The sequence below is a fragment of the Pristiophorus japonicus genome, chromosome 1, assembly GCF_044704955.1.
Source record: "Pristiophorus japonicus isolate sPriJap1 chromosome 1, sPriJap1.hap1, whole genome shotgun sequence".
In the NCBI taxonomy this organism is placed as follows: domain Eukaryota; kingdom Metazoa; phylum Chordata; class Chondrichthyes; family Pristiophoridae; genus Pristiophorus; species Pristiophorus japonicus.
The window spans coordinates 533,319,053-533,337,839 of NC_091977.1; the positions used below are offsets into that span (position 1 = coordinate 533,319,053).

At 47.7% G+C, this 18,787-nt stretch overlaps 1 protein-coding gene across 1 annotated transcript in view; it reads right to left on the bottom strand.

Annotated features, from left to right (window-relative positions):
- Positions 1-18,580, bottom strand: part of laptm4b (lysosomal protein transmembrane 4 beta) — a 137,119-nt gene extending 118,539 nt beyond the window's left edge. The window contains exon 1 of the mRNA XM_070877029.1: positions 18,482-18,580. Within this exon, the coding sequence (XP_070733130.1) occupies positions 18,482-18,580 (99 nt within the window). The remainder of the gene's footprint in view (positions 1-18,481) is intronic.
- Positions 18,581-18,787: the final 207 nt, after the last annotated feature.

An 18,787-nucleotide genomic window follows, 5' to 3' on the forward strand; every position in this document is an offset into this window, starting at 1 on the left:
GCATGGGAACACCATCACCTCCACGTTCCCATCCAAGTCACTCACCATCCCGACTTGGAAATATATCGACCGTTTCTTCATTCTGAACTCCCTCCCTAACAACACTGTGGGAGCACCTTCACCACACGGACTGCAGCGGTTCAAGAAGGCGGCTCACCACCTTCTCAAGGGGCAATTAGGGATGGGCAATAAATGCCGGCCTGGCCAGTGATGCTCACATTCCGTGAACAAATTTTTAAAAATTACAACAGTGATTTCACTTCAAAAGAATTTAATTGGTTTTAAAGCGCTTTGGAAGATCCTATGGCTGTGAAAGGTCCGATATAAGACAAGTTCTTTATTTATAGAGTTTTTAAATATCTTAATGCAAATGTGAATTGAAACTAATCAAATGATGTCACTCGGGAGTCTGTCAAAGCCAGAATTCTTATAGCCTACCTTAGAATCAGGAATTTAAGTTGGGGGAACTAAATGATGCAATAATTACATACTCCACCAGGTATCGTTTGGACTAATGTAATATTTACTAAAATGTGTTGGCTATATGGAGCCACACCGTTTGAGACTATACCATGCGACCAATTTGGTCTTTCCTATGATATTAATTGTCCAGCTTACACAGCGACACATGGGCAGATGTAAGAGTGCTCACAACCTTTCACACCCATCTTGTAGAGGATCCGTTTCTCTTCCCTATTGACGTTAAATACAAAATTCATTAAATGCAATTAACTATATGGGATACGGTAGCATAGTGGTAAAGTTAGAACCTGTGTGAGAACATCAGCGGCCGGTCAGGGCCATAAAAGGAGCGGTGAGCGACGGCCTGGACAGCCTGGAGGCGTACCACTTCAGGGAGCAATGCAGGCTGGTGCAAGATGGCGACAGCAGTGAACTGGTCGACTGGACTGGATGTCACCAAGGTCCAGGTTGGTGATTGGAGCGTGGGCAGGTGCAGCAGGAGCGGCGGGGTCGGGACGAAGGAGTGGCGAGTGATCGTAGAGCGATGTGATCGGAGCCCAGGAGAGGCGAGGGCCCAGGGTCAGCCCACACTGCGATATGTGTGCGCACTAGGTCCGTGCAGCAGAGCTGGTCTCCAGTCGTCTTGGTCAACCCTTGGCGCTGGACCAAGACCTAGCTCTGTCAAGCCCGTGTGGTGGCTGGTGTGCAACGGTCACCCCACGTTAAAAAAATCCACACACAGGCATCTTCCACCCTTCAACGTGTGGTTCAGGACCTGGAATATTAGGTCCTTCATTGAAACACCTGTGAACTCATCCCTTTTTGGCGTGGAAGCAAGTCATCCTCACTTCGAGGGACTGCCTAAGAGCAGGTTAAGTTACTGGACTAATGATACAGAGGCCTGGACTAATGATCTGGTGACATGAGTTCATAGAAATATAGAAACATAGAAAATAGGTGCAGGAGTAGGCCATTCGGCCCTTCGAGCCTACACCACCATTCAATATGATCATGGCTGATCATGCAAATTCAGTACCCCATTCCTGCTTTCTCTCCATACCCCCTGATCCCTTTAGCCGTAAGGGCCACATCTAACTCCCTTTGGAATATATCTAACAAACTGGCCTCAACAACTTTCTGTGGTAGAGAATTCCACAGGTTCACAATTCTCTGAGTGAAGAATTTGCTCCTCATCTCGGTCCTAAATGGCTTACCTCTCATCCTTAGACTGTGACCCCTGGTTCTGGACTTCCCCAACATTGGGAACGTTCTTCCTGCATCTAACCTGTCCAATCTGATCAGAATTTTATATGTTTCTATGAGATCCCCTCTCATTCTTCTAAATTCAAGTGAATATAAGCCCAGTCGATCCAGTCTTTCTTCATATATGTCAATCCTGTCATCCCGGGAATCAGTCTGGTGAACCTTCGCTGTACTCCCTCAATAGCAAGAACGTCCTTCCTCAGATTAGGAGGCTAAAACTGTACACAATATTCAAGGTGTGGCCTCACCAAGGCCCTGTACAACTGCAGTAAGACCTCCCTGCTCCTATACTCAAATCCTCTCGCTATGAAGGCCAACATGCCATTTGCCTTCTTCACCGCCTGCTTTACTGCATGCCAACTTTCAATGACTGATGTACCATGACACCCAGGTCTCGTTGTACCTCCCCTTTTCCTAATCTGTCAGATAATGTTCTGTCTTCCTGTTTTTGCCGCCAAAGTGGATAACCTCACATTTATCCACATTATACTGCATCTGCCATGCATTTGCCCACTCACCTAACCTGTCCAAGTCACCCTGCAGCCTCTTAGCGTCCCCCTCACAGCTCACACCGCCACCCAGCTTCGTGTCATCTGTAAACTTGGAGATATTACACTCAATTCCTTCGTCCAAATCATTGATGTATGTTGTAAATAGTTCAAATTCCACCATGGCAGCTGGGGGAATTTAACTTCAGTTAATTAAATAAATCAGGAGTTTAGAAAGTATCAGTAATGGTGACCATGAAACTATCGTAAAAACCTAACTGGTTCACTAATGTCCCTTTAAGGAAGGAATTCTGCCGTCCTTACCCGGTCTGGCCGATATGTGACTCCAGACCCACAGCAATGTGGTTGACTCATAACTGCCCTCTGAAATGTCCCAGCGAGACACTCGGTGGACCACCTTCTCCAGGGCAATGAGAGATGTCCAATAAGTGCTGGCCTAGCCGGCGATGTCCACATCCCATAAATGGATTAAAAAAAATTAAGCATCCCCGATTTTCATCGCTCCACCATCGGCGGCCATGCCTTCAGCTGCCTGGGCCCCAAGCTCTGGAATTCCCTCCCTAAACCTCGCTGCCTCTCCACTTCTATCTCCTCCTTTAAGTCGCTCCTCAAAACCTACCTCTTTGACCAAGCTTTTGGTGATCTGCCCTAATATCTCCTTATGTGACTCGGTGTTCAATAATCGCTCCTGTGAAGCGCCTTGGAACATTCTACAACATTAAAGGCGCTATATAAATGCAAGTTGATGTTATTGAAAAACATCCCAAGAGGGGAGAACAAGAGTAGATTCCCAGCATTCACAACGGGTTAGGAGAGGGGGCCGTAAGCTTGAGCAAAGAGTTGTGCTTACAGCAGGCTGGTGAAGAAGGGGAGACACTGTAGAGATGGAGATGCTTGGCAAGTGAGCCCCAAAGAGCAGGCCTGAGATCTGCTGGAACAGTGGGAGGGACTGAGTCACAAGAACATAGGATACGGGAAGGGACCAAGGGCTGGAGATGTAGAATTGGAGCTACATTAGGAAGGATGGAACATAAGAACAGGAGGACATTCAGCCCCTCAAGCTTGTTCCGCCATTCATCATCATCATAGGCGGTCCCTCGAACGAGGATGACTTGCTTCCACAAGAGTTCACAGATGTTTCAATGAAGGACTCGATATTCCAGACCTGAACTCCAGGGGTGGAAGATGCCTGTGCATGGATTTTTTTAACGTGTGGTAGCTGTTGCACACCAGCCACCACACTGGCTCAACAGAGCTCGGCCTTTATCCAGTGGCAAGGGTTAACCAAGATGACTGGAGACCTGCTCTGCTGCACGGACCTAGTGCGCACACATATCGCAGTGTGGGCTGGGCCCGTGCTGCCCCTGGGCCCTCGGCTCTTCTGGGCCCCGTACCCTCATTCGCCGCACCTTCGCCACAATCACCCACCACACCTCCGCACCAAACATTCGCCCGAATCTCAGCCACAATCCCTCAACGCTCCTCCGCCTCGATCAGTCGTCGCACCTCCGCCATTCAGTGCATCCTGCCTGATCCGTATCTTAGCTCCATCCACCTGCCTTGGCTCCATAATCCCTTAATGCCCTTGTCTAGAAAAAAATCTACCCATCTCAGATTTAAAATTATGAGTTGCTTTTTATGGGATGGAGTTCCACAGTTCTACCACCCTTTATGTGAAGAAGTGTTCCCTAACTTCTCTCCTGAATGGTCTGACTCTGATTTTAAGGTTGTGTTCCCTTGCCCTCCACCCCCCCGCCACCCCCCCACCCCCCCCAAGCCACCAGCAGAGAAACGTTCTCTCTATCTACCCTATCAATTCCTTTCAAAATCTTAAAAACCTCAAATCAAATATGGATGGGGTGATGGTGAGCAGGACATCGCGCGGGTCAGGATGCAAGCGATGGGTTTAGGGCTTATGTAGGATGCAGGACAGGAGACAGGCAATGAAGGCATTGGAGAATATAAAGGGGTGGAAGTTAAGCTGCAGTTGTATAGAGCTCTGGTCAGACCCCATCGGGAGTAACTGTGTTCAATTCTGGGCCCCGCCGCTCAGGAAGGATATATTGCCCTCGGAGGGGAGCAACGCAGATTCACCAGAATTATAAGGATGAGTTGCACAGACTGGGCTTGTATTCCCTGGAGTGTAGAAGATTAAGGGGTGATCTAATTGAGGTGTTTAAGATGATTAAAGGAGTTGACGGGGTAGATCGAGAGAAACTGTTTCCTCTGGTGGGGGAGTCCGGAACAAGGGTGCGTCACCTTAAAATTAGAGCCAGGCCGTTCAGGGGTGATGTCAGAAAACCCTTCTTCACACAAAGGGTTGTGGGAATCTGGAACTCTCTCCCTGTTGAGGCTGGGGCTCAACTGACAATTTCAAAACTGAGATTTTTGTTAGGCGAAGGGAATTAAGGGTTACGGAACCAAGGTGGGTAGATGTGGTTAAGACATATAAATCAGCCATGATGTCTTTGAATGTCGGAATAGGCTCGAGGGGCTGAATGGCCTGCTCATGTTCCGATGTTCTTAGATGTCGTGTCTAGAAACAGTAAAGGAATGGGAAAGGCTTTTGACAACAATGAGGGTGGTGGGGATCTGGAGCTCACTGCTTGAAAGGGTGTTAGAGGCAGAAACCCCTCAAGTACTTGGATGAGCACTTGAAGTGCCGTAACCTGCAGGGCTACGGACCTAGAGCAGGAAAGTGGGATTAGACTGGTAGCCTCTTGTTGGCCGGCGAGGACACAATGGGCCAAAATGGCCTCCTTCCTTGCCGTAAACCTCTGTGATTCTGTGAGCGTAAAATACCGACGGAGGAGAGAAATTAGCCAAGTTGCATAGAAACATAGAAAATAGGTTCAGGAGTAGGCCATTCGGCCCTTTGAGCCTGCACCGCCATTCAATGAGTTCATGGCTGATCATGCAACTTCAGTACCCCATTCCTGATTTCTCTCCATACCCCTTGATTCCTTTAGCCATAAGAGCCACATCGAACTTCCTTTTGAATATATCTAACGAACTGGCCTCAACAACTTTCTGTGGTAGAGAATTCCACAGGTTCACAATTCTCTGAATGAAGAAATTTCTCCTCATCTCGGTCCTAATGGCTTACCCCTTATCCTTAGACTGTGGCCCCTGGTTCTGGACTTCCTGCATCTAACCTGTCCAGTCCCGTCAGAATTTTATATGTTTCTATGAGATCCCCTCTCATTCTTCTAAATTCCAGTGAATATAAGCCTAGTTGATCCAGTCTTTCCTCATATGTCAGTCCTGCCATCCCAGGAATCAGTCTGGTGAACCTTTGCTGTACTCCCTCAAAAGCAAGAATGTTCTTCCTCAGATTAGAGACCAAAACTGTACACAATATTCAAGGTGTGGCCTCACCAAGGCCCTGTACAACTGCAGTAAGACCACCCTGCTCCTATATTCAAATCCTCTCGCTATGAAGGCCAACATGCCATTTGCCTTCTTCACCGCCTGCTGTACCTGCATGCCCACTTTCAATGACTGATGTACCATGACACCCAGGTCTCGTTGCACCTCCCCTTTTCCTAATCTGTCACCATTCAGATAATATTCTGCCTTCGCTTTTTTGCTACCAAAGTGGATAACCTCACATTTATCCACATTATACTGCATTTGCCCACTCACCTAAACTGTCCACATCACCCTGCAGCCTCTTAGCATCCTCCTCACAGCTCACACCGCCCCCCAGCTTAGTGTCATCTGCAAACTTGGAGATATTACACTCAATTCCTTCATCTAAATCATTAATGTATATTGTAAATAGCTGGGGTCCCAGCACTGAGCCCTGCGGCACCCCACTAGTCACTGCCTGCTATTCTGAAAAGGACCCGTTTATCCCGACTCTCTGCTTCCTGTCTGCCAACCAGTTCTCTATCCACGCCAGTACATTACCCCCAATACCATGTGCTTTAATTTTGCACACCAATCTCTTGTGTGGGACCTTGTCAAAAGCCTTTTGAAAGTCCAAATACAGTTGGAACGTAAACATTTGAAGAGCTGGAAAGATGTGACATAAAATCTATTTCAAATGTCAGAAGCGATCCCCTGCGAGGTGATTTCAATTTAATTGGAGGCCGTTATTTTTTGCAGGGGGCCCGGGCTGGAGATAAGGGAAACTTGCCCAATCACAAGAGCAGCAGCTTAGCTCAAAAATAATTTGCAACTGCAAAGTGCAAAATCACCAGCAATCTACAGCAAAAAATGCAATTTAGGAATGGTTACGTGCCTTTCAAATGGAGAATCGCCCTTTGCCAATTCAAGTCTTGACAGGCGATGGATTCAATGAAAATATGAGTATTTTATTGCCTCATTTCACCGTGTCAATTATCTTGCCAAGGCTTAAAGGGGCTGCTGAAAATTTAATGGTGATAGTGTTTCAGTTTCCTTGATCAGCTTTCCACGTGACTCATGCACTCTGATGCCGATCAGGGTGGATATAAATTACTACTTGCACGTTACGGGCAGACTTAACTCTGCCACATTTGCTGAACTGCTGGACAGCCGCCTTCATCGTCAATGAGTCAGTCTTCAAATACAAAGCTGGCTGAAGTAACGAATCCCAGTAATGAATCTTCCCAACAGCTCAAATTCCAGTCCTTGCATTTCCAACACAATTGCAGCTCATGTTGCAATTTTTCCGACATCTAAAGACCTGTCAATCATTTGTTGACCCGCGCCAAACTGTCCTGAAACCTTTTTTCTTATTCGTTCACAGGATGTGGGCATCACTGGCAAGGCCGGCATTTATTGCCCGTCCCATATGGGCCTTGAGAAGGTAGAGTCGAGCCTCCTTCTTGAACCACTGCAGTCCGGGTGAAAATCTTGCAAATTCATTGGTAGGATAGGTGTACCAATGTCAGCGTTCTCTCTCAGAGGCGAGGGCCCAGGGGCAGCACAGGCCCAGCCCACACTGCGATATGTGTGCTCACTAGGTCCGTGCAGCAGAGCTGGTCTCCAGTCGTCCTGGTTAACCCTTGCCACTGGACCAAGACCTAGCTCTGTCAAGCCCGTGTGGTGGCTGGTGTGCAATGGCCACCGCACGTTAAAAAAATCCACGCACAGGCATCTTCCACCCTTCAGGATGTAGTTCGGGACCTGGAATATTAGGTCCTTCATTGAAACACCTGTGAACTCATCCGTTTTGGTGTTAAAGCAAGTCATCCTCACTTTGAGGGACTGCTATGATGATGATGGTCTCTCTCAGGCCATCATCATAGGTGGTTCCTCGAACGAGGATGACTTGCTTCCACATGAGTTCACAGATGTTTCAATGAAGGAGCCAATGTCCCAGTCCTGAACTCGAAGGATGGAAGATGCCTGTGCGTGGATTTTTTTAACGTGGGGTGGCCGTTGCACACCAGCCACCACACGGGGCTCGACAGAGTTCGGCCTTTATCCAGTGGCAAGGGTTAACCAGGGTGACTGGAGACCAGCTCTGCTGCACGGACCTAGTGCGCACACATATTGCAGTGTGGGCTGGCCCGTCCTGCCCCTGGGCCCTTGCCTCTTCTGGGCCCCGTACCCTCATTTGCCACATCTCCGCCACGATCTCTCGCCGCTCCTCCGTCACAAACCAATGCACCAATACTGAAGCACTTTAAGAGGCTGTGGACATTATGCACAACTAATAAAGCAAATATGCATAACTAACATCCCTAGCATAGAAACATAGAAACATAGAAAATAGGTGCAGGAGTAGGCCATTCGACCCTTCGAGCCTGCACCACCATTCAATAATGGCTGATCATTCACCTCAGTACCCCTTTCCTGCTTTCTCTCCATACTCCTTGATCCCTTTAGCCGTAAGGGCCATATCTAACTCCCTCTTGAATATATCCAATGAACTGGCATCAACAACTCTCTGCAGTAGGGAATTCTACAGGTTAACAACTCTCTGAGTGAAGAAGTTTCTCCTCATCTCAGTCTTAAATGGCTTACCCCTTATCCTTAGACTATGTCCCCTGGTTCTGGACTTCCTCAACATCGGGAACATTCTTCCTGCATCTAACCTGTCCAGTCCCATCAGAATTTTATATGTTTCTATGAGATCCTCTCTCATCCTTCTAAACTCCAGTGAAGACAGGCCCAGTTGATCCAGTCTCTCTTCATATATCAGTCCTGCCATCCCAGGAATCAGTCTGGTGAACCTTCGCTACACTCCCTCAATAGCAAGAACGCCCTTCCTCAGATTAGGGGACAAAAACTGAACACAATATTCCAGGTGAGGCCTCACCAAGGCCCTGTACAACTGTAGAAAGACCTTCCTGCTCCTATACTCAAATCCTCTAGCTATGAAGGCCAACATGCCATTTGCCTTCTTCACCGCCTGCTGTACCTGCATGCCAACTTTCAATGATTGATATACCATGACACCCAGGTCTCGTTGCACTTCCCCTTTTCCTAATCTGCTGCCATTCAGGTAATATTATGCCTTCGTGTTTTTGCTACCAAAGATAACCTCACATTTATCCACATTATACTGCATCTGCCACTCATTTGCCCACTCACCTATCCAAGTCACCCTACAGCCTTTTAGCATCCTCTTCACAGCTCATACTGTCACCCAGCTAAGTGTAATCTGCAAACTTGGAGATATTACACTCAATTCCCTCATCCAAGGCACTGACCACGCTCGACCAGCTCCGGTGGACGGGCCATATTGTCCACATGCCCGATACTAGACTCCCGAAACAAGCGCTCTACTCCGAGCTCCGTCACAGCAAGCGAGCCCCAGGAGGGCAGAGAAAACGCTTCAAGGACACCCTCAAAGCCTTCTTAAAAAAATGCAACATCCCCACCAACACTGGGAGTCCCTGGCCGAAGACCGCTCAAAATGGAGGAGAAGCATCCGAGAAGGCGCCGAACACCTGAGTCTCTTCACCGGGAGCACACGGAAGCCAAGTACAAACAGCGGGAGGAGCGCACGACAAACCAGGAACCCCACCCACCCGTCCCTTCAACCACCACCTGCCCCACCCGTGACAGAGACTGTAGGTCCCGCATTGGTCTCATCAGTCACCTGAGAACTCATATTCATGTGGAAGCAAGTCACCCTCGACTCCGGAGGACGCCTAAGAAGAAGAGAAGAAGAAAATACTCCCACAGTCATCATCATCATAGGCAGTCCCTCGGAATCGAGGAAGACTTGCTTCCACTCTTAAAATGAGTCCTGAGGTGGCTGAACAGTTCAATACGGGAACCACAGTCCCTGTCACAGGTGAGACAGATAGTCGTTGAGGGAAAGGGTGGGTGGGACAGGTTTGCCGCACGCTCCTTCCGCTGCCTGCGCTTGGTTTCTGCATGCTCTCAGCAATGAGATTCGAGGTGCTCAGCGCCCCCCTCTAAACCTTCCACCAACCATCTTAAAACTATGCCCCCTCATAATAGACCCCTCCACCAATGGAAATAGGCCCTTACTATCTATTATGTCCAGGCCCCTCAATATTTTGTACACCTCAATGAGGTCTCCTCTCAACCTCCTCTGTTCCAATGAGAACAAACCCAGCCTATCCAATCTGTCCTCATAACTAAGATTCTCCATTCCAGGAAGCATCCTAGTAAATCTCCTCTGCACCCTCTCGAGTGTAATCACGTCCTTCCTATAATACGGCGACCAGAACTGCACCAGTACTCCAGCTGTGGCCTAACCAAAGTATTATACAATTTAAGCATAACCTTCCTGCTCTTATATTCTATGCCTCGGCCGATAAAGGCAAGCATTCTGTATGCCTTCTTAACCACCTTATCTACCTGCCTGCTACTTTCAGGGATCTGTAGACAATCACTCCAAGGTCCCTTTGTTCATCTACACTATTAAATGGCCTACCGCTTAATGTGTATACCTTTTCCCTATTAGCCCTCCCAAAGTAGGGTTCTGAGCTCTTCAAAAACTCTGATCGTATCCTAACTCGCACCAAGTCCCGTTCACCTATCATCCCTGTGCTCGCTGACCCCTACATTGGCTCCCGGTCCGGCAACACCTCAATTTTGAAATTCTCATCCTCGTTTTCAAATCTCTCCATGGTCTCGCCCCTCCCTATCTCTGTAACCTCCTCCAGCCCTACAACCTCCTGCGCTCCTCTAATTCTGGCCTCTTGAGCATCCCCGATTTTCATCACTCCACCATTGGTGGCCATGCCTTCTGTTACCTGGGCCCTAAGCTCTGGAATTTCCTCCCTAAATCTCTCTGCCTCTCTTTCCTCCTGTAAAATGCTCGTTAAAATCTGCCTCTTTGACCCACCTTTTGGTCAGCTGCCCTAACATCTCATTATATGGCTCTATTTCAAATTTTGTTTGATAATCGCTCCTGTGAAGCGTCTAGGGACATTTTACTACGTTAGAGGCGGCTATATAAATATAAGTTATTGTTGGTGTTGTTCAGTAAATAAGAAATGGTAGATTTTGAAGTTTCTGTAAATTAGTTACTCAAAAAATTCTAGAATATTTGTCAAGCATGATTTCCCTTTCATAAATCCATACTGACTTGGACCGATCCTGTCACTGCTTTCCAAATGTGCTGCTATTTCATCTTTAATAATTGATTCCAACATTTTCCCCACTACTGATGATAGGCTAACCGGTGCAAAAATATAGAGACATTGTGAATAACTTGCACTGCATCAGAAATGCTTCTTAAACATGTTTGAACTAAGTGCCCTGAGAAACATCAGAAATAGGAGCAGGATTATGGCACATGGTCCTTTGATTCACAACCCTCTGAGTGAAGAAATTCCTCCTCATCTCAGTCCTAAATAGTGGATGCATTGGTGGTCACTTTCCAACAGTCTATCGACTCTGGATCGGTTCCTATGGATTGAAGGGTAGCTAATGTAACACCACTTTTTGAGAAAGGAAGGAGAGAGAAAACGGGTAATTATAGACCGGTCAGCCTGTCATCAGTAGTGGGGAAAATGTTGGAATCAATTATTAAAGATGAAATAGCAGCACATTTGGAAAGCAGTGACAGGATTGGTCCAAGTCAGCATGGATTTATGAAAGGGAAATCCTGCCTGACAAATCTTCTAGAATTTTTTGACGATGTAATTGGTAGAGTGGACAAGGGAGAACCAGTGGATGTGGTGTATTTGGACTTTCAAAAGGCTTTGGACAAGGTCCCACACAAGAGATTGGTGTGCAAAATTAAAGCACATGGCATTGGGGGTAATGTACTGAGGTGGATAGAGAACTGGTTGGCAGACAGGAAGCAGAGAGTCGGGATAAACGGATCCTTTTCAGAATGGCAGTCAGCGACTAGTGGGTGCCGCAGGGCTTAGTGCTGGGACCCCAGCTATGTATAATATAAATTACTGATTTGGATGAGGGAATTGAGTGTAATATCTCCAAGTTTGCAGATGACACTCAGCTGCATGGCGGTGTGAGCTGTGAGGAGGACGCTGAAAGGCTGCAGGATGACTTGGACAGGTTAGCTGAGTGGGCAAACGAGTGGCAGATGCAGTATAATGTGGATAAATGCGAGGTTATCCACTTTGGTGGCAAAAACACGAAGGCAGAATATTATCTGAATGGCAGCAGAATAGGAAAAGGGGACCAGGGTGTCATGGTACATCAGTCATTGAAAGTTGGCATGCAGGTACAGCAGGCGGTGAAGAAGGAAAATGGTATGTTGGCCTTCATAGCTAGGGGATTTGAGTATAGGAGCAGGGAGGTCTTACTGCATTTGTACAGAGCCTTAGTGAGGCCTCACTTGGAATATTGTGTTCAGTTTTGGTCTCCTAATCTGAGGAAGGACATTCTTGCTATTGAGGGAGTGCAGCGAAGGTTCACCAGACTGATTCCCAGGATGGCGGGACTGATATATGAGGAAAGACTGGATCGACTGGGCCTGTATTAACTTATAAAATTCTGACGGGACTGGACAGGTTAGATGCAAGAAGAATGTTCCCGATGTTGGGGAAGTCCAGAACAGGGGACATAATCTAAGGATAAGAGGTAGGCCATTCAGACTGAGATGAGGAGAAACTTCTGCACTCAGAGATTGTTAACCTGTGGAATTCCCTACCGCAGAGAGTTGTTGATGCCAGTTTATTGGATATATTCAAGAGGGAGTTAGATATGGCCCTTACAGCTAAAGGGATCAAGGGGTATGGAGAGAAAGCAGGAAAGAGGTACTGAGGTGAATGATCAGCCATGATCTTATTGAATGGTGGTGCAGGCTCAAAGGGCCGAATGGCCTACTCCTGCACCTATTTTCTATGTTTCTATGTTTCTAAATGGTCAACCCTTTATCCTGCGACTATCTCCCCTGGTTCTAGGCTCTCCAGCCAGGGGGAAACAACCTCTCAGCATCTACCCTGCCAATCCCCCTCAGAATCTTATATATTTCAATAAGATCACCTCTCATTCTTCTAAACTCAGGTCTGTTCTGCTCAATCGCCCCTCAACGGACAAACCTCTAATCCCAGGAATCAGTCTGGTGAACCTTTATGCACTCCCTCTAAGGCAAGTATATTCTTCCTTAGGTCAGGAGAACAAAACTGTTCACAGTACCCCAGGTGTGGTCTCACCAATGCCTTATATAATTGCAGCAAGACTTCCTTACCCTTATACTCCAACCCCCTTGCAATAAAGGCCAACATACCATTTGCTTTCCTAATTGCTTGCTGTACCTGCACACTAACTTTCTGTATTTCGTGTACACACACACCCAAATCCCTCTGAACACCAACCTTTACTAGTCTCTCACCTTTTAAAAAAGATTCTGCTTTTCTATTATTCCTACCAAAGTAGATCATTTTACATTTCCCTATGTTATTCTCCACCTGCTACCTTCTTACCCATCACTTAGCCCGTCTATATCACTTTGCAACCTCCTCCTCACAGCTGACAGTCCCACCTAGCAATGTAACATCAGCAAACTTGAGATACATTAAACTCGGTGCCCTCACCCAAGTCCTTGATGTAGACTGTACATAGCTGAGTCCCAAGCACTGATTCTTGAGGCATTAGCTTCAGATAAAGGTCTTCATTCTTGAGGAAACCATGACTTTAAATCTGACAGGATTGGACAGGTTAGATGCAGGAAGAATGTTCCCGATGTTGGGGAAGTCCAGAACCAGGGGTCACAGTCTAAGGATAAGGGGTAAGCCATTCAGGACCCAGATGAGGAGAAACTTCTTCACCCAGAGAGTGGTGAACCTGTGGAATTCTCTATCACAGAAAGTTGTTGAGGCCAGTTCGTTAGATATATTCAAAAGGGAGTTAGGTGTGGCCCTTACGGCTAAAGGGATCAAGGGGTATGGAGAGAAAGCAGGAAAGGGGTACTGAGGTGAATGATCAGCCATGATCATATTGAATGGTGGTGCAGGCTCGAAGGGCCGAATGGCCTACTCCTGCACCTATTTTCTATGTTTCTATGTTCTAACTCTTAAGCAACTTTATATCTTAAAGAATTAGCATTGAATCATAGAAATAACAACACAGAAGGAGGCCATTCGGCCCATTATGTCCACGCTGGCAGACAAAGAGCTACCCAGCCTAATCCCACTTTCCAGCTCTTGGTCCGTAGCCCTGAAGGTTACGGCACTTCAAGTGCACATCCAAGTCCTTTTTGAATGTGATGAGGGTTTCTGCCTCTGCCACCCTTTCAGGCAGTGAGCTCCAGCACCCTCTGGGTGAAAAACATTTTGCTCATCTCCCCTCTAATCCTTCTACCAACTACTTTAAATCAACACCACCTGGTTATTGACCCCTCTGCTAAGGGAAACAGTTCTGTCCTATCCACTCTCTCTTGGCCCCTCATAATTTTATACACCTCAATAAAGCCTCCCCTCATGACCGACTGGTCACAAAAGTAAAAGCCCATGGGATCCAGGGCAAAGTGGCAAGTTGGATCCAAAATTGGCTCAGAGGCAGGAAGCAAAGGGTAATGGTTGATGGGTGTTTTTGGGACTGGAAGGCTGTTTCCAGTGGGGTTCCACAGGGCTCAGTGCTGGGTCCCTTGCTTTTTGTGGTATATATCAATGATCTCGACTTGAATATAGGGGTATGATTAAGAAGTTTGCAGATTATACTAAAATTGGGTGTGAGGTTGATAATGAAGAAGAAAGCTGCAGATTGCAGGAAGTTATCAATGTACTGGTCAGGTGGGTAGAACAGTGGCAGATGGAATTTAATTCAAAGAAGTGTGAGGTAATGCATTTGGGGAGGACTAACAAGGCAAGGGAATACAGATTAAATGGTAGGATACTGAGAAGTGTAGAGGAACAAAGGGACCTTGGAGTGCAGGGCCACAGATCGCTGAAGGTAGCAAGTCAGGTAGATAAGGTGGTTAAAAAGGCAAACGGAATGCTTGCCTTTATTAGCCAAGGCATAGAATACAAGAGCAGGTGGGTTATGCTTGAAATGTATAAAACACTGGTTAGGCCACAGCTGGAGTACTGCGTGCAGTTCTGGTCACCGCATTACAGGAAGGACGTGATTTCACTGGAGAGGGTACAGAGGAGATTTACGAGAATGTTGCCGGGAGTGGAGAATCTAAGCTATGAAGACAGATTGGATAGGCTGGATTTGTTTTTATTGGAACAGAGGAGGCTGAGGGGAGACCTCATTGAGGTGTATAAAATTATGAGGGGCTTAGATATAGTGGATAGAAAGGGCCTATTTCCCTTAGCAGAGGGGTCAACAACCAGGGAGCATAAATTTAAAGTAATTGGGGGGAGGTTTAGAGAGGATTTGAGGGTAAATTTCTTCACGCAGAGGGATGTGGGGGTCTGGAACTCACTGCCTGAAAGGGTGTTAGAGGCAGAAACCATCACCACATTTTAAAAGTACTTGGATGTGGACTTGAAGTGATGTAACCTGCAGGGCTTCGGACCTAGAGCTGGAAGATGGGATTAGGCTGGATAGCCTCTTGTTGGCCGGCGCGGACACGATGGGCTGAAATGGCCTCCTTCCGTGCTGTAAACCTCTATGATTCTCAGTCTCCTCTGTTCCAAAGAAAACAACCCCAACTTATCCAATCTTTACTCGTCGCTAAAATGTCCTCATTGACACCAACAGGAATTTCTGCTTTGCTTTTGTGCATTCTTTCCGATTTCATGACGAAGGCAATTATTTTCACTCGCCTGTAGATTTAGTGTTGGGTCAACATATTAAGAGGAAGGAAAATGCTTCTGCAGCAGTTTGCAGTAAACCACAAACGAACAAATTATCTGACACAGTAATTATGTTTGCTGGAACACCATTTTCATTATAAAGCACTTTTCGCTAAGAGATACAGACCGAGGGAATTCCTTTGGCTTGTTTCAGTAACTCATGCAGCCCCGCCACACGTTTCATTATGTTTTGGAGGCAGTGGGTAGAGAAACCGATAACTGGGATTCTGTGTGAGATAAAGTATGAGGAGATGGTTGTCAGGTAGAATTCCAAGCCCATCAATGAATGGAACAGTAGCCCAACTACCTACATAAAAGAATCCATTTGATAGAAACATAGAAACATAGAAAATAGGTGCAGGAGTAGGCCATTCGGCCCTTCGAGCCTGCACCACCATTCAATGAGTTCATGGCTGAACATGCAACTTCAGTACCCCCTTCCTGCTTTCTCGCCATACCCCTTGATCCCCCTAGTAGTAAGGACTACATCTAACTCCTTTTTGATTTGCACTGTGCTTTTATCTACAAGCACAACGAATTGACTGCGGAATAATGCCGAGCTTAAAAAAAACACACACTTCAAAATAATTAATCCAACCCTGGGGACACCGTGGGCAGATCGAACACCGACACTTCACTTTTTAACTCACATAGAATCATAGAAATTTACAGCACGTAAGGAGGCCATTTCGGCCCATTGTGTCCGCACCTGCCGACCAAGAACTACCCAGCCTAATCCCACTTTCCAGCTCTAGGTCCGTAGCCCTGTAGGTTACGGCACTTCAAGTGCACATCCAAGTATTTTTTAAATGTGGTGAGGGTTTTTGCCTCTACCATCCTTTCAGGCAGTGAGTTCCAGACTCCCACCATCCTCTGGGTGAAGAAATTTCCCCTCATAACCCCTCTAAACCTTCTACCAATTACTTTAACTCTATGCCCCCTGGATGTTGACCTCTCTGCCAAGGGAAACAGGTCCTTCCTATCCACTCTATCTAGGCCCCTCATAATTTTATACACCTCAATCAGGTCTCCCCTCAGCCTCCTCTGTTCCAAAGAAAACAGACCCAGCATCTCCAATCTTTCCTCATAGCTAAAATTCTCCAGTCCAGGCAACATTCTTGTAAATCTCCTCTGCACTCTCTCTAACGCAATCACATCTTGCCTGTAATGTGGTGACCAGAACTGCACGCAGTACTCCAGCTGTGGCCTAACCAGTGTTTTATACAGTTAAAGCACAACACCTTTTATAATATTTTTTATTTAATTCAGTTGGTTCACTGACGGAAACACTGTTTTAATTCTTTGAAGTAGGATGTGCACAAATTGTGAAATAGCCGTGCTATAAATGTGCATTTTCTACTTTATCCGAGGAATTCAATTTGTGCCGTTTTACCCAGTCGTGCTTATCCAACCTATTGCAATACATTATAAGATATTCTGAGACTTACAAGGAGCGTATAATCTAAAGTATTATCTTAATAACGCTCGGGATATAAAGCCGTATGACGGTTACACAGTTCCAGAAATATCCATCCAAGGCCATTAATAGTCCGGCTTTCAATAAGCTGCATTTTCACCACTGTATGGGGGATAAATGATACCAAATGTACAATCTCGAGTTACCCCAAGACTGAGAGACCTTTCACAGTGACCGGGGAGATCTCCCTGCCCAGCGGTGGGGCTGAAGATGAACAGTTACTTTCTGCATTTTTGTCCAACAGACTGCAGTCATAAACATCACAACCGCGCGAGATCGCATCGCCTTATCTGGGTGTTTATCAGGATTAGGCTGGGCTGGCCCCACAGATCGCCAGCTCACTGAGAGAGCATCATGATAGAGACAGTAACCTGGCCCTTCCGCCTGGCACTCAACTCTCGCACACCATCCCTCCCTCCTCACTCACTCCCTCAACTCATTCACTCCCCTCCTCACTCACTCTCCTCCCCACTCATCCTCCCTCACTCACTCCTCCCTCCCACTCACTCCCCTCCCCACTCTCTACCTCTGTCCCCTCCACTCACTCACTCCACTCCTCACTCACTCCCCTCCTCACTCACTCCCTCCACTCACTCACTCCCCTCCCAACTCACTCCCCCCCGCTCACTCCCCCCGCTCATTCACTCCCTCTCCATTCATTCACTACCCACCCCACTCCCTCCCTCCACTCACTTACTCCCTCCTCACTCACTTCCCTCCCCACTCACTCACTCCCCTCCTCACTCACTCCTCCCTCCACACTCACTCCCCTCCCCTCACTCCTCCCTCACTCACTCCCCTCCCCACTCACTCTTCCCTCCTCACTCACTCCCCCTCCTCACTTACTCCCCGCCTCACTCACTCTTCCCTCCTCACTCACTCCTCCCTCCTCACTCATCCCTCCTTACTCACTCCCCCTTCATTCACTCCCCTCCCCACTCACTCCTCCCTCCTCATTCACTCCCCTCCTCACTCATCCCCCCCTCACTCACTCACTCCCTCCACTCATTCCCTCCACTCACTCCCCTTCTCACTCACTCATCCCTCCCCACTCCTCCGTCCTCACTCCCTACCTCTGTCCCCTCCTCATTCGCTCCCTCCACTCGCTCACTCCCATCCTCACCCATTCCATCTCACTCCTCTCCCCACATTCCCCACCATCACTCACTCCATCACTCCCACCTCACTCCCCTCCCCACACACTCCCTCCCTCCTCACTCACTTCCCCTCCACTCACTCCCCTCCTCACTAACATCCTCCCTCACTCACTCCCTCCCACTCTCCCTTCCTCATACCTTCACTCCCTCACTCCCTCCCTTCCACCCTCACTCCCTCACTCATTCCCTCCCTCCCATCCTTCCTACCTCACTTCCCGCATCCATCACTCCCTCACATCCTTCCTCCGACCTGCTCTCCTCCACTCCCTCACATCCTCCCTACCTCACTCCCCCCCCATCCACCGCTCCCTCACACCATTCCTTCAACCCGCTCTCCCCCACTCATTCACTCCCTCCCTCACTTACTCACTCACCATGTACCAGACTCCCTACCTCACTCTCCCCCCATCCATCACTCCCTCACACCCTTTCTCCGACCCGCTCTCCCCCACTCCCTCACTCCCTCGCCCCCTCACTCACCATGTACCAGACTCCCAGGATGATGGTGCCTGTACGGACATGGCAGCAGAAGCAGCAGCTGTTTGAATACCAGCGATCCAAGGGCGAAATCATCCTCATGACTCCTGACCCCCCCCCAAAAAAAACACAAAACCGAGCGAGCCCCACACTCTCACACAGACCCGAGATTAGAAAACTGCTCTGTGCAGCAGCCCGCAGAGCTGGAAATGATGTGTGGTCTGTCTATGTGTGTCACTCTCTCAGCAACACTGACAATGCACCGCTCTCCTGTCGCTGATTCCCTTCCCAGGCTCTGCCCTGTCACTC